At 33.3% G+C, this 16,169-nt stretch overlaps 1 protein-coding gene across 1 annotated transcript; it reads left to right on the top strand.

The window, feature by feature from the left end:
• The first annotated feature begins 13,683 nt into the window (after positions 1-13,683).
• On the top strand, positions 13,684-14,706 carry LOC139888430 (replication protein A 70 kDa DNA-binding subunit C-like). The gene is made up of 4 exons (XM_071871439.1): positions 13,684-13,833; positions 13,995-14,271; positions 14,391-14,490; positions 14,604-14,706. The coding sequence occupies exons 1-4, from the start codon at positions 13,684-13,686 to the stop codon at positions 14,704-14,706; spliced, it is 630 nt and encodes a 209-aa protein (XP_071727540.1).
• Positions 14,707-16,169: the final 1,463 nt, after the last annotated feature.

Genomic DNA, 16,169 nt, shown 5'->3' with positions numbered 1-16,169 from the left:
TGTTGTAAGGGTGTAAGTCGAAATTCTGTCCGTGTAACGCTACGCTATTTTTAATCATTGTAAGTTATGTTCAATTTTTTTTAATGTCTCGTAGCTAAGTTATTATTATGCTTATTTAATACCGAAGTAATCATGATGTTGGGCTAATTACTAAAATTGGGTAATTGGGCTTTGTACCATAATTGGAGTTTGGACTAAAGAACGACACTTGTGGAAATTAGACTATGGGCTATTAGTGGGCTTTATATTTGTTTAACTAAATGATAGTTTGTTAATTTTAATATAAAGATTTACAATTGGACTTACCTATAAATAACCATATACACTCGATCGGACACGATGGGCGGGGTATTTATATGTACGAATAATCGTTCATTTAACCGAACACGGGAATGGATTAATAGTCTATGAAATTATTAAAACAGGGGTGAAATTATGTACAAGGACACTTGGCATAATTGATAACAAAGTATTAAAACCTTGGGTTACACACAGTCGATATCCTGGTGTAATTATTAAACAAAGTATTAAAACCTTGTTACAGTTTAAGTCCCCAATTAATTGGAATATTTGACTTCGGGTATAAGGATAATTTGACGAGGATATTCGCACTTTATATTTATGACTGATGGACTGTTATGGACAAAAACCAGACGGACATATTAAATAATCCAGGACAAAAGACAATTAACCCATGGGCATAAAACTAAAATCAACACGACAAACATCATGATTACGGAAGTTTAAATAAGCATAATTCTTTTATCTCATATTTAATTTCCTTTATTTTATATTTAATTGCACTTCTAATTATCGTACTTTTTATTTATTGTTATTGTATTTAATTGCACTTTTAATTATCGTACTTTTTAATTATCGCAATTTTATTTTATCGCACTTCTATTTATCGCAATTTCATTATCGTTATTTACTTTACGCTTTAAATTAAGTTATATTTATTTTTAATATTTTACATTAGGTTTTAACTGCGACTAAAGTTTTAAAAATCGACAAACCGGTCATTAAACGGTAAAAACCCCCCTTTTATAATAATAATATTACTTATATATATATTTGTATTTTTATAAATTAAACTAATATAGCGTTAAGCTTTGTTTAAAGATTTTTCCCTGTGGAACGAACCGGACTTACTAAAAACTACACTACTGTACGATTAGGTATACTGCCTATAAGTGTTGTAGCAAGGTTTAAGTATATCCATTCTATAAATAAATAAATATCTTGTGTAAAATTGTATCGTATTTAATAGTATTTTGTTGTAAAAATAAAGTTATTTCATATACACCTCGCATAACATCAAGTAATTTTTGGCGCCACTGCCGGGGAACAAAATCTAGCTTAAAAGCCGGAAGCGCAACGCTAATATAAAAAAAAAAGATTTTTATTTTTATTTTACTTTTGTAAAAATACGTTTTAAATATTCGAAAATATAAAAAGAAAAACAAAAATATAAATATTTTTAAGAGTTTGTTAAATATTTAAGTTTTATAAAATTTCTGTATTTCTATTTTTATTTTAGTTTTTGAAACATAAGTTTTTATTTAATTTATATAAATATTTTATTTAATTATTAAAACAGAAAATATAAAACAGAAAAATATAAAAAAAAAATATAATAAAAACTGAACCTGTCAAATTTGAACCTGGTACACGTTGAACCTGCAATCTCCGCGACTTGCGGGGGTTTTGAACTGGGTTCACCGCGACTCGCGGAGCCGCCCTGTCTGACACGACCAGAACTCTAATCTTGCATTAATTATGGAGTTTTAATTATTGTTATTAATTAATTAGTATTTAGGGTTAATTAATTTATTATTTAGTTTAAGTTTTAATTAATTTGTAATAATTAATTTTAATTAGTTTTATTTATATATATAAAAGTAATAGTTTTATAAAATAAATAATATAAAAATAATATTTTTATAAAAAATTGTACTTTTTACAACTTTTAGTATATTTTTATATTTTGTCCCTTTTTATTTGTTTTTAGCGTAATTTTTGTAATTTTTCGTTCGTATTTAGTTTTAAGATATAGTTTTTGCCATAGTTATTTTTATTTCTAGATTTTTAGGCTTTGCCGTAAAATCCCTTAAGTGCTTTTTCTTTAGACTAAGATTTAGGTGCTTTAGAATTTTGTGACGCCTTTTTAAGTTTTGGTACCTTTTTAAGATATTGCCATTTGGGATATAGTTTTTCTTTTAATCTTTAATATTTTTAGACGCAACTTTTAATTTTTTAGTTTTTAGTTCCTTTTTAAGTTTTAACGCGCTACTTTCTTATTTTTATTTTTCGACGCCTTTTACCTATGTATCAATTATCACTCCAATTAGTAATCTCAATTTGCAATTTTAATTTTAAGTTAGTGATAATAATAAGGTTGGGTTAGTCGAGTGTTTTAAAGTTTTATAGTCACTCTTTTTCTTTCTTATTTTTCGACGCCTTTTATTTTTCAACCCTTTTCTTTTTCGACCTATTTCGACGCGCTCTTTCTTTTTCTTTCTTATTTCTCGCCATTCTAGTTTTTAGGACATAGAATTTTTTCTACTTCTTCTTTAAATTTCTTAAAATTACGAAAATTTATTTTAAGTGGTTAAATTGATAGACATCAAAATTTTCTGGTTCGTAGTAATAGTTGGATTTGTACGTGGACCGGGTTATTGGAGCCATACAGTACTCAATTATATTGAGACCAAACGAATCCTGCCCCTCTGCTGCATCTTTTGGCTATTCGAAATGTGGGCAAAATCAGAAAAGTCTATTAATTGGATAACTTATATAATTTTTCTTTCCTTTTAAAAACTAATAGGATATTCAATGAATGCACCGAGCAAGACGTTCACCACCTTTTGTACGTTCACCACCTGTAACTCGATCAAGACATCTAGCAAATATTGTCGCCGTTGATTTTTCTTTAGAATCGTCATCCAGTCGACCAAGTACTCCAATTCAAATTTCCGATAATCCATTTTTTGAACCCGACCTCACAATTGAGAATCCGGAGAATATTCAGGGAAGATTTCGAGATCCTGAACCATTAATTTTTCCTCCGGAACCACCAATCATTCAAACAGAGATTGTTGAGGAACGAACTATTAAATCAGAATCCTCTAGTGATTCAGATTCAACAAATTCAATCATGGAAAATCTGGAACCTCTAAGTATGGAAGACCGAATGAGAGCTAAACGCACTGGCCAAGGTCACGCAATTACTCATCCAGACATTAATGCGCCAGATTATGAAATCAAAGGACAAATCCTACACATGGTGACTAATCAATGCCAATTTAGTGGTGCGCTGAAGGAAGATCCAAATGAACATCTTCGTACCTTTAATAGGATCTGCACACTATTTAAAATCCGAGAAGTTGAGGATGAACAGATATATCTCATGTTATTTCCCTGGACTTTAAATTGAGAAGCCAAAGATTGGTTGGAATCATTACCTGAAGGGGCGATTGATACATGGGACGTTTTAGTTGAAAAATTTCTTAAACAATTCTTTCCGGCATCTAAAGCCGTAAGACTTCAAGGAGAAATTGTTACGTTCACACAGAAACCGAATGAAACTCTATATAAGGCGTAGACAAGATTTGGAAAGTTATTAAGAGGATGTCTGCAACATGGTTTAGACACCTGTCAAATAGTACAAATATTCTACCAAGGATGCGACATCACTACAAGGAAAGACATCTATATAGCAGCTGGTGGTTCTATTATGAAGAAAACCGAAACTGATGCTTATAAAATTATTGATAACACTGCTTCCCACTCACATGAGTGGCACCAAGAAAAAGATATCGTTAGATCATCTAAAGCAGCTAGAGCCGATACTATCCATGACTTAGATTCCATTTCCACAAAGATAGATGCTGTCGAGAGACGAATGGAAAAGATGACTAAAGATATACACTCAATACGAATTAGTTGTGAGCAGTGTGGAGGACCACATTTGACAAAAGATTGTCTCAGTATTGAACTAACAATGGAACAAAGAGAGAATATTTCATACATAAACCAAAGGCCTGGAAATAATTATCAGAATAATTATCAACCGCCAAGACCAATTTACAATCAAAACCAGAATTATAACCGAAATATTCCATACACCAACCAACAAGGCCCTAGTAATCAACAAGTATCTAATAATACTTACAATCAGCAAAGACCTAATTTTCAAAACAAACCACAAACCGATGATAAAAAGCCGAATTTAGAAGATATGATGATGAAGCTAGTTGAAACTCAAACACAGTTTTTCACATCTCAAAAACAAACCGATGAACAAAATGCTCAAGCATTTAGAAATCAACAAGCTTCTATTCAAAATCTGGAACAAGAAGTGAGTAACCTAGCAAGGTTAATAGGTGAAAGAAAACCGGGAAGTTTACCTAGTAATACAAATGCTAACCCTCTGAATGAAACAGCTAAGCTATTACCATAAGAAGTGGTATTACACTTAAACCACCTGAAATACCTGTAATTCCTGATGAAGCTATTCCTACTCCACAAGAACCACAACCTGATCAAGATAAGGAAAAAGAACAGGTAGTTGAAAAGGTTAATGAAGATAACACAGTTAAGGCTAAACCTTATGTTAAACCATACCAACCACCACTTCCTTACCCGAGTAAAATGAAAAAAGAGAAACTTGAAGCCGAGCAATCCAAATTCTTGGATATGTTTAAACAGATAAATGTAAATCTTCCTTTCATTGATGTGATTTCAGAAATGCCTAGATATGCTAAATTTCTGAAAGATCTAATCTCAAATAGAAAGAAAATGGAAGAACTCTCGGCCGTTACTATGAATGCTAATTGTTCAGCAGTGCTGTTGAATAAGATACCAGAAAAATTATCTGATCCAGGAAGTTTCACAATTCCATGTTTTCTGGGTAGTCTTAGTTCAATAGAAGCATTGGCAAACTTAGGTGCTAGTATAAATTTAATGCTGTATTCACTATACACTAAACTAGACCTTGGAGAATTAAAACCAACAAGAATAAGTATACAACTAGCCGATCGATCAATAAAATATCCTAGAGGGATAATGGAGAACATGCTAGTTAAAGTTGGTACTTTAGTATTTTCAGTAGATTTTGTTGTTCTGGACATGGAAGAAGATTCTCAAGTTCCTCTCATATTAGGAAGACCATTCTTAAACACGGCTAAAGCAATGATAGACGTGTTCGGTAAGAAACTGACCCTAAGTATAGAGGACGAGAGTGTTACCTTTTCAGTTGATAGAGCAATGCAACAACCGCAATCTGCAGATGATACATGTTATTATATTCAAACTATAGAATCACATGCAGAATTGTTAGAAGAATTTTCAGAATTACAAGGAACAGGAGAATGTTCTTTAGGAGAAGAAACTGAACCAATTGATGAAACTGAAATGTTAGCTACACTAATGGCTAATGGATATGAACCAACAACAGAAGAAATTCAAATGCTAAAAGAAGAAGACAGATATCGATATAAATCATCGATAGAAGAACCTCCGACATTAGAGTTAAAGCCACTTCCAAACCATTTGGAATACGCTTATTTACATGGTGAATCTGAATTACCTGTAATAATATCGTCTTCTCTTACTGAAAATGAAAAATCTCAACTCATTTCTGTGTTGAAAGCTCATAAACCAGCTATTGCATGGTTATTTGTGTTGTAAGCGTATTATATTATTCGAGTTATATTCATATGCGGTTGTTATGCTAGCTTGTGGTATTGGAGATTTATAGCTTGTTATTGTGACGATAAGCTAAATGTGTATGCTAGCGTGTTTGCAGTTTGGTGTGTAAGTGTTTGCAAGTAGGTATAATTATATATGTATTCGTATAATTATTGCATTCACTAAGCTTTGCTTACCCTCTCGTTGTTTACTATTTTTATAGGTTCGGTTTTGGACAAGGGTAAGGGCATCGTTTTGGACTAGAGATCCCGCTTGATGCTAGGGGACGCTTTTGGCTTTAGTAGCTCTTGGAGTTTGACCGATAGTTGGGTAGTTTAATCCCAAACGCCATGCTCATTGTGTAGTTTGGAACTTAAACTTTTTGGTGGTCGAAACTCGTAAATTGTATTAAACTCGTAAAAGGGCCGATGTGGGCCCCGCTTGTAAAACATTGATTTTATATTTGAAACAGGTTAGTTTTACATATTTGGATGTATGGTAAAAAGCGTTTCGTCTAAAAGTGTCGGGAACTAGTCAATCTTTTTCGCATTTTGAGACTTTCCGGACAGACCCGAATGGCGCGCCGCGCTGCCATCCTGGCGCGCCGCGCCAGTTCACTGTGCAGCAATTTTTTTTTTATTTTGTATTTTCACGTGGTTTGTTCGCGGGTTGGTTTGGGTTGTTACATAGCTTATGTTATCGAGGATTTAGCGTTATACATTATAAAAGTATGCTAATTATGTTGCTAGTATGTATGCGAATGAGTTGTAAGTGTTTGCAAGTAAGTAAGTTATATATTTATATGTATAATTATTGCATTCACTAAGCTTTGCTTACCCTCTCGTTGTTTATCTTTTTATAGGCTCGGGCGTTGATAAGGGTAAGGGCGTGCGGTTGGATTAGAGATTTTTCGCTTGTTGTTTGATAGGGGACGCTTTTGGATGTGATAGCTTTTGGAGTTTGACCGAGATTTGGGTAGTTTAACCCCAAACACCATGTTCTTAGTGTCGTTTGGAATTTAAACTAGTGTGGTCGAAACTCGAACTTTTGTATGAAACTCGTAAAACGGCCGATGTGTGCCCCATTTTGTAAAACTCATTTTATTATTGAATCGTGTGAGTTTTAACCATTATAACATGTTGTGAAAAGCGTTTCGTCTAAATATGTCGGGAAGTGGGAGATCTTTATTTGAAAATTGATAAAACCTGACAGAACTGAATGTGGGCCTGTGCGCGCCGCGCACCCCAAGGAGTGCGCGTGGCGCACTCTACTGATAAAAAAAAAATTTGTTTCGCGTATTCGGTTGGTTATTGGTTTGGGTTGTTACAATCTTCAATCTTCATCTTGTTACATTTATTTAAATTTGAAAATACAACTAAACTAGTACTTTTATAAATTGAAATAAACTTAAATACAATACTATGAAAATGAAAAATAAATATAATACAACTTTGACTTTAAAATGGCCTTTCTAATAATACAAATAATCAACATGACATAATATTGCCGTAATCAACAATCACAACAATCATACATAGGTCGGGGCATTATGGGCTATGTGTGCAATCACAATTTTAATAACTACATTATTAAAACTTAAATATGGTTTGTCCATAGTTACAATGCATGTGTATAACCATGGAATAAAACAATCAACAATTATAATAAATATTCAAGCCATAACAAATAAATTCAAAATTTATAACAGTGATTTTTTTTTTCCAGATCTTATTCGTGCGTCATGAGGTAATCAACAAAGTTGACTTTCAAAACCATAAAGGTTTTGACTGTTACCAATTCACCACAAAGCTAAATCTAAAAAAAAATCACGCGACAATTAAGATGGTGTAAAACCGGCTCGGATACCACTGATGGAAAATCGTATGTACTTTTACCAAAACAGATTAACGCAGCGGATAGTTAAAATAATAATCTTTTATTATTTTATGAAAAAAATTTAACAAAATTAAATTTTCACTTATTTAATGAAACATGCACACGATTAATCTTTCCCAATGATCCAGTTACACCATAATAATTGTCATGAATATAAAACAAAAGAGGAGTTGACGATATACCTTTCTTGGAGAAATTGATGAGACGGAGAGAAACTTACGATCAAAAGTATGACCGTCTCTTTGGATAGTCCACACTACACTTCAAACGACTGTCAATGGATGCTAGTCCAAACCCAAGTAATATTAATCAACCTTTGGTTAATATTATGAAATCAAAATTTTTTAGTTCATCGAAAGAAGAATGAGAGATGAATTACTCCGTAATATGGTACAATATATATAGATATTTTATTTTAATATTTCACCCGTGAACCTACCCGTGAATTCAAATTACGAAATATGTACGAAATATATGTATCATAAAGTAGTATTTCTCAAATACTTCAGAGGTATGTTATGTAACTTATAATTAATAATTTCTATCATGTCGCTTTCATGTGAATAGTAAATTAATTAATTTCGATTCATTTACTATTTATATGAATAGTAAATGAATTAATTTCGATTTACTATTTTGTCACTTGAGTAATATATATACATCACATATATATATATTTTATTTGACGTCTCGGTGTATATGTGTGTGACCCCGAAGGCTCAAATGATGTTGGTCATATAGTTATATGTTGTACCTTGCACATTAATCCTACAATAACTAGAGGTGCTAAGATAACAGGTCAAATTTTTTTAATTCAGAACAGCTCAGGCTGGGTTGGGCAGCTATTTATTGCATATTTTTATTATTACAATCATAATCATAATTTCGATATGTGACTAAAGTCATATAATGAGGTTATTAGAGTGAATTAAAACAATTTTTGGGTGAACTTCAACCCATTCGAACCGTCCTCCTTAAGCTAAATTATTTGGGCATTTGACATAATCCAAATGGGTGGAAATTTCCACCTGTAAGTTATACTGTCTAATTCAGGTTCTGAAGTTGTGATTGACACTACAGCAAAATTTGAGGCGTCTAATCTCGCCGCAACTAGTAGTACGGCTCGCCGCTAAAGACCTTTTGCGGAGATGTATCGCCGCAAAAGGAACGACTCCAAAGGTTCGCCGTAATAGGTATTTAGCGACGGTTAGTTGCGACGATTTTGAGTGGGACTCACCTTAGTTTAAAGAAAATCAAAAAGAAAAAAAGGAAATTTATTTGCGGCGATGCATTTGCGGCGAGTTGACTGTGGTCGTTACTGGTATAGACTAATTGCGACGAATAATTGCGACGACTCCTCGCAACAATTGTACTACTATTTGCGACGATGCATCGCCGCTAATGCTCCAGTAGCTGAACTGGGTTCTGCTGTTTTAGCAGTTTCCTACCCGGTAATTCGGGCGTTTCTTCGCAACCTGATTGTGACCAATTTTCCAGCATACATAAAAACAATATAACAACTAAAAATACGATTAAACAACAAATATGGAAAGGTTAACAATTCAAGTTATTACATAACATCCTACGAATTTAAGTTTTAGTTATTACATAAACGTTAACAAATTGTTTTGATTATATTGCCATGTCGTCATCCGAATTCATAGTTTGATCCTCCTCCTCACTACTTTGCAATTTCACCGGAACCTTTTCTTTTCCCTTTCCTCCCTTTCCGCAGCCAAAAACGTTGTTCATGAAGAAATCGCGCACAGTTTTTTTAATAGTTTTTGACATCGATTTTGTGACTTCATTCGTCACCTCGAGTTTTAACCTTTCCCGGTCCGCGGCCCACCTACGATTATATTCATTATCCGTGAACATTCGTTGACTTGTTTGGGTGGAAGTACACGAATCAACCGACCTTCGTGCAAAACTTTGACCAACACCACGTTCCCATCCATACCGACGACCTAAGACATCTCGCATGATTTCCCGTAGATTTTGTGCCCCAACTTGCGCATTACGCACCATGTCATTCTTCATAGTTAAAACACAAGAATAACCACCATTAGAAACTTGAAAATGATATGTGTTTATTATACAAATTAACAAGCTAGTGATTATAATTACTTACATAATTGCGTTCAGTTTGCTCGGAAGGTATATACCAATTTTCCTTGTCATCCGTATTGTTCCGCTTATAGCCTTCGATTAAGCTCTGTTGCTCGTTAGTTTCCCGGTTATGCTGTAAATATATGAAATTGATAATTATGTATATATATATTTTTTACGAACATATATATAAAAAGTATGTATATATATTTATATGTAAGTATGTATATATATATATATGTATATATTATCCAAATTAAAATTAAACTAACTTACATGCTCATATGAGCGAATGACTTTCGACCTTGGTGACTTTTGATGGTTTTCTTTAAACGAAATTCAATATTTGCTTCGGACCTTCTTTGATGTTGTTCACTTTCAATCATCTCTTTATAGAGATTCCAATCAACTTGGGTTAATTTGCATCCTGGTGGCGGATTGTTGTTTCCTCCTTTTTTGCTCCAAAAAGTCTTCTTGAACTTATACTTTTTGTCCCGGTATAATTTCCCGCAAGCTTGATTTATACCATTTCAAACCATATCACTCTCGGGACCTTCAAGATGCCGCTTTAAGTTGAAGAAGCACTACATAATTTTGAGAAATAGTTAACTCAACAAATATATATATATATATATATATATATAATTAACCTCAGTTTCCGGGATTATTGTAAGCTTAAAATGTTCAGGTACATCGTTTCAATTAGGATAATATAGTGGTATCCCATTTAAAGTAGTACCCATTTAAAGTAATACCCAAAACGGAACTAAAGGTTCGAGAGTTTTCACCAACTGGCACATACGTCTAAATCTTCCTCCTCAAATTCAATCTCTAACGGACCAAACTTCTTGATGTGCTTCTTTAGCTTTAGGTTGCGGGTTTCTTTTATACCGTTCCACTGATCCTCTGTTCGGAGATATGTAGCGGACAATTCCGGAACACAGCCATCTTTGTAATACAAGATGTACGTGTTTTCGAACGGAACCATTTCTTTTAAAAAGTATAAAAGGTCCTCTAAACCTATGTCGCGAACATCAAAGTCTTCGAACGTAGATTTCGAACTACTCGTATAATCGTAATCTCTCATTTGATTACGGAATCTACTTCCGTAATACACTTCCAAAGAGACAATCATCGACGGAACGGTTGCCATTTTCGATGTATTTGATGTGTGTATGAGGTTAAAAATATATGTAATGTTAATTAGTTATATATTTATGCCCTTATTTATAGAATTTGTAACAGACCATTTGCGGCGCACCATTATTATGAGAGACAAAATCTAGCGGGAACTAGTACGGAGGGAAAAACTAAGCGTCAAAAACTATTGCGACCCTTATTTGTGGCGCACCTTTTGCGGCGACAAGCATCTGGGCCCACAGTTCAACCTTTGACCAGAATTTGCCAGCGAAGAAAAAGAAAAAGAAAATACAATAAAATTATTTGCGGCGACAACCCACAAAGCATCGTCGCAATTGTACGTAGGTCCCATTTGGCTGGTCAAAAGACTGCAACTTTTGTCGTTTAGTGGTGCATTTGCGGCGAGATCAAAGCGCCGCAAAAGGGCTTCGTCGCCTGTCCTCTTTTTTCTAGTAGTGTGAAAAGTACTCATGATAAGCCCCCACATTTTTAATGCTTTGTAGTTTGAAACAAACAGATGAAGTTTTTCGCATCCTGGTTTGTAATATTCAGGCTATTTTCCAAAACTGTTTGCATTAGTTTGCGGATTCCCATGGTCCATGTTACTAGCTTATAACTACTATTGTAATAATTATTAAATTTTCATTTTAAGTAGGTTCTATAATTACATATTATCATAGTCATGTCCTATTTGGGAAAATGACACTTTATTTTATCAATATATATCTTAGTAGGTACCCAACTCACATTTTTCTTTCAACTTAAATGATTTCTAATTCTCTCATACGTATCGCTTTCTTGATACAAGAATGAATGATCAATATCCTGTTTCAAACAAGGTCCGACCTTAGGAGCATTCTCGGTGAATATATTTGAACAATATGATTACAAAGTACATTATATGGTTCTTAGATACTTAACTCACTTTAATGGAATATTACAACAACAACAACAACAACAACAACAAAACCCAATACCACATGAGTGGTGTATGGGGGAGGTGATATGTAGACAATCCTTCCCCTATCCAAGAATAAAGACAAGTCATTTCTCCACCCAGAGTGAAACACTCTCAAGAGTAGAGAAAGTCTTCCCTCTCTTTATTCGACGGATAAAGAGATTGCTTTCGAGAGGACCTCCGGCATTTAAGTAGGAAAAAGTTTTTAAAAAAAAAATAAAAATAATAATAGACGCCATGAAAATGGTAGAATCAAATTTCCATGGGTTTTAATGGAATATTACAGGCTTACTTAAAAGATGCTTAACTCACTTTGATGGATTATTAAAGGTTACTTAAAGTTCTGCCGTCATAGATATACTACTCTGCACGTGACTATATACGTTGAGTTTCTTTTTATTATTATTATATTTTTTTAAAAGCCTATATACTTTGAGTTAATGGAGGTTTTTTGGTAACAAAGCTTAAGATGTTTCTTCAGTGGCGGATTATTTGGGGGTATGGGTGGGCCATGGCCTTCCCAAAATTTCAGGTTATAAGTGTATATTGTTGATTACGTTTAAAGAAAAAAGGAAGAAACATAGATGATTTTTAACGCAAAGTGCTTAACTGGATATGTGTTCTTCAAATATGGTGCGAGTGAAGATGATGAGGAGAGAAGGGAACAAGTAGGTCCATATGTACTTTAAATTGTTTCTTTTACACAATTTCCCCCTTTAGTTTAAATACAAATTCAAATCAATTCTAACCCCATAAAATTTAATTGTTGTTTTCCACTTCTAACATAAAATCTTTTATCCTGATAAATCACAGGCATAAAACAGACACGTGTCACCACAGTATGCATCCTCACACAATACCTTTTTGTCAGAGTTTTGGATTAAAAAAATAAGAAAAACCTCATACTGACACGTGTCCCTAAATTTCTCCGTTTATTCATTTTTTTATTTTTTATTTTCAAACCGGTATTTCATCTTCTACCAAAACCGCCTGATTAGATATTAGCCTAAAATCATGGTGATTTTACATCCACCAAACATCACAACAACAATCTGGGTGTTGATGATTACTTCATTAATGCTCATTCGCCATTTAGGGTATGCTTACTATAGAAGATTAATTAGGGCTATCAAAATCATCGCCAAATCATTCATCTGGTCAAGTAAATCTTAATTACATGATCTTTGTATTCATCCTCAAACATCAATCGACGCTGCTGCAGGTATGTTTTACACCATTACATATACATATTTGACTCTAATGTTGAATTTCTACAATTTGTTATTTGAGGTATATTATTGAGGATGTATTGTTTGTTAAAACCTAATTGCGATTCGTTAACCCTAATTAAGCACTGGCTAAATCGTCCATTAATTGGGATTTTTCCAGCGAATACATGTCAGTTTTCCAATTGCATATATATTTGATTACAACTTTTCCAATAATTATTAATCAATGTTTGCACCATCTGCTATGGCATGAATTGATTTTGTATACTCATTGTTGCCCTGATATTAGTTGGTGATTCAGGTTATTATCTTACATTTTCAATACAGAAATTGTATACGGAAACAACAGATAAAAAAACAGATATGTTCTTATTTTAATTAATTTATTTAATTTAATAAAATAAAATAATTATAAAAAATAATTATAAATATTTATAACAATTATAAATTAAAAAGATTATAAAAGATAATCTATAAATTGAATATCCCTAAAATTTTGGTGTTTTGTTAATTGTGAGCCTGGCAGTTTTCAAATCATGGGATAACCTCCCAAAATAACGCCAATCGGTTTCATCATTATTCCTATAAATTATAGTGATGTCTCATTGTTATTCCATCATTCTTCTGCGTATTCTCTCTTAAACAATCCATTTCATCACTATGACTACAAATTTGCAAGTCGTTAAATCACTTTCACCCAAAAAACCACATGTTAACATCAAGCTTAAAGTTTTAGAAATTGAAACTATGAGTATCAAAACTTTTGATCAAGGAAAACCCTTTCTGGACTTGATTGTTTCTGATGAGGATGTAGGTTTATCCGTTATGCTTTCAGCTATACTATATATTTGTGTGTATATATATATATATATATATATATATGTATGTATATATATATATATATGTATATATATATATATCTTTTTATTTTGCATCACAAAACACTTTTAATATCCATGTTAATCTTTTAGGGTGATCGGATTTCTTTAACTATCAAGCATTTCTTAAAGGCAAAGTACGAAAACATACTGAAGCCACAGAACAATTATCTTTTCAACAGAGTTTTTGTCAACAACAATACTTCAAGATCAAAGAATCAGCATTCCAACCATGCGTGTAAGCTAATGCTTGAAGCGAAAACAACAGTCTTGCCTGTTGAAAGTAGTGACTGGTCTGGTGATGGAGGTTTCAAATTCATATCTTTTGCTGATTTGTTGGCCAAAAACTTGGAAGAAGGTGTTACTGCAGGTATATTCTATTATTAAAATAACATCTGAAAGTTTGTGAAACTTTATGTTTTTGGCATATACATATTCATATAATTTTATCCTATATGTTTTAAATTTGCTAAACAATGTATGCAATAGATGTAATTGGAATGGTCACCAAATTTAGCGAAGAAAAGCAGTATGGTAATACTGATGACGAGCAGTCCAAATACCGAGTCATCAACTTAAGAGATCTTGAGTATTTCTTATTAATTTTCTCTATTTATATTCATATTAATTATGGTTATTATCTTTCATTTATAATTAGTATAGTAATAGTAATTCAATTATTACTTTTAAAAATATATCCAGAGGTTTATCATTGTCTTGCACTCTATGGGGAAAATTTATGCGTCTCTTTTACAACTATGTCAACTCTGAAGAAGAAAAGCAATGTGTCATTTTGATCTTATAGTTTGGCAAAACAAAGAAACATGGAGGTATGCAACTAATCTAAACGTTTAACACATTGTCCTGCTTATATGTAACAATTATTTATAATCTAAATAATAAATTTAATTTACTTTAATAACTACGTAGATCAATTGACTGTGCGATCGGACTGGAACTATACACAAGTCTTTCTAGATGCTGATCTTCCAGTTGTAATTGACTTCCGTAAACGGTATCTTTCTTATTGATATGCCATTGTACTATTTGATATAAATTAAATGTTGACACACTAACTTATTTCGCATGATACCAGTATTGTGGAAATCAACTGCAAATAGGTTTAAGGTTAGCATGTTAGTGATATTGTTCACATGTGTGGTGCTTATGCGATATCTGTTAGATAGATTCCATTCACTTAGCGTTATGCTAATCCCCCACATTTCCACCCTTGCAGGTTTAAGTTCTGCTAGTTTGGACGGGTGCTAGTGTTGAAGACATGTTTGACGTGTGAACTCTGATGTGGACTTTTGTAACATGTATTTTGTAATAAGTAACACCGTCGTGTAAACTTAAACTTAATTATGTGGATTTATGTTGTGATGTATGTAATGTTGTGATTTTAATATAAAAGTCTTCCGCTGTGTTTTAAAAAAAAAAATGGCCGGTGTTACACTACAATTTTTGGCTATGTGACCCACTTTCTTACATTTGGAGCACATAGCGTTACATTTCCCAAGGTGATGTTTCTCACACCTTTGGCAACAAGGAAGGGTTCCTTTATAGCGTTTGTCGGGTTCACCCTTAGAGTCTTTTTGCTCTATCTCTTCCCACTTTCTTTTAGCATCTCCTTTCCTCCCAGGTTTGTTAATTAGCTGGTTTGCCATACAAATGGCTTCTTGTATGATCCTTAGGTTTAATACGGCGACGCCCCTTCGGAGTCCATCAGGTAACCCATTGATGTAGTGTTGGATCCCTAGATACTCGGGAGTAGTCATGTGAGGATTCATGAAAGAAAATTCTTGGAATTGGTTGGTGTAGTTTATGATATCAACATCCACCATTTCCATGTTCCCAAACTCAGGTCTTTCAATACCCATGTATGTAGGGAGCTGGTAGTTCATGAAATTCTGATATGAATAAATAGTCGGAAGGTTTTGCGGTGCGCTATTGTTGCCATTGCTTTGTGCCGCAGCCGGCAGTTGTTGGAATTGGGGAGATGTCATGGTGACGTTTGGAATTGCGTTGCTTGATTTGCCGTGAACCATGTTTCTTTGAAACACAATAAGGTTAGCATTCTAAGGAAGACGTAAGGCAAGAAGTAAAAGTATGGATAACAGATAGCAAGATAATAAGGAATAGGCAATTAAAACTAAAGCAGGAAAGGCTATAGTTCTAAAGATTACTAAGGCACCCTAGCTAACACATAAGGCACACATAAAATGCAATCCTGGTTCTCTATAACAACCCTGTTCTGATACCACTCTG

The sequence above is a fragment of the Rutidosis leptorrhynchoides genome, chromosome 2 (assembly GCF_046630445.1).
Source record: "Rutidosis leptorrhynchoides isolate AG116_Rl617_1_P2 chromosome 2, CSIRO_AGI_Rlap_v1, whole genome shotgun sequence".
In the NCBI taxonomy this organism is placed as follows: Eukaryota; Viridiplantae; Streptophyta; class Magnoliopsida; order Asterales; family Asteraceae; genus Rutidosis; species Rutidosis leptorrhynchoides.
Note: the sequence above shows the minus strand (reverse complement) of the source record. Positions and strands in the feature narration are given on the sequence as shown.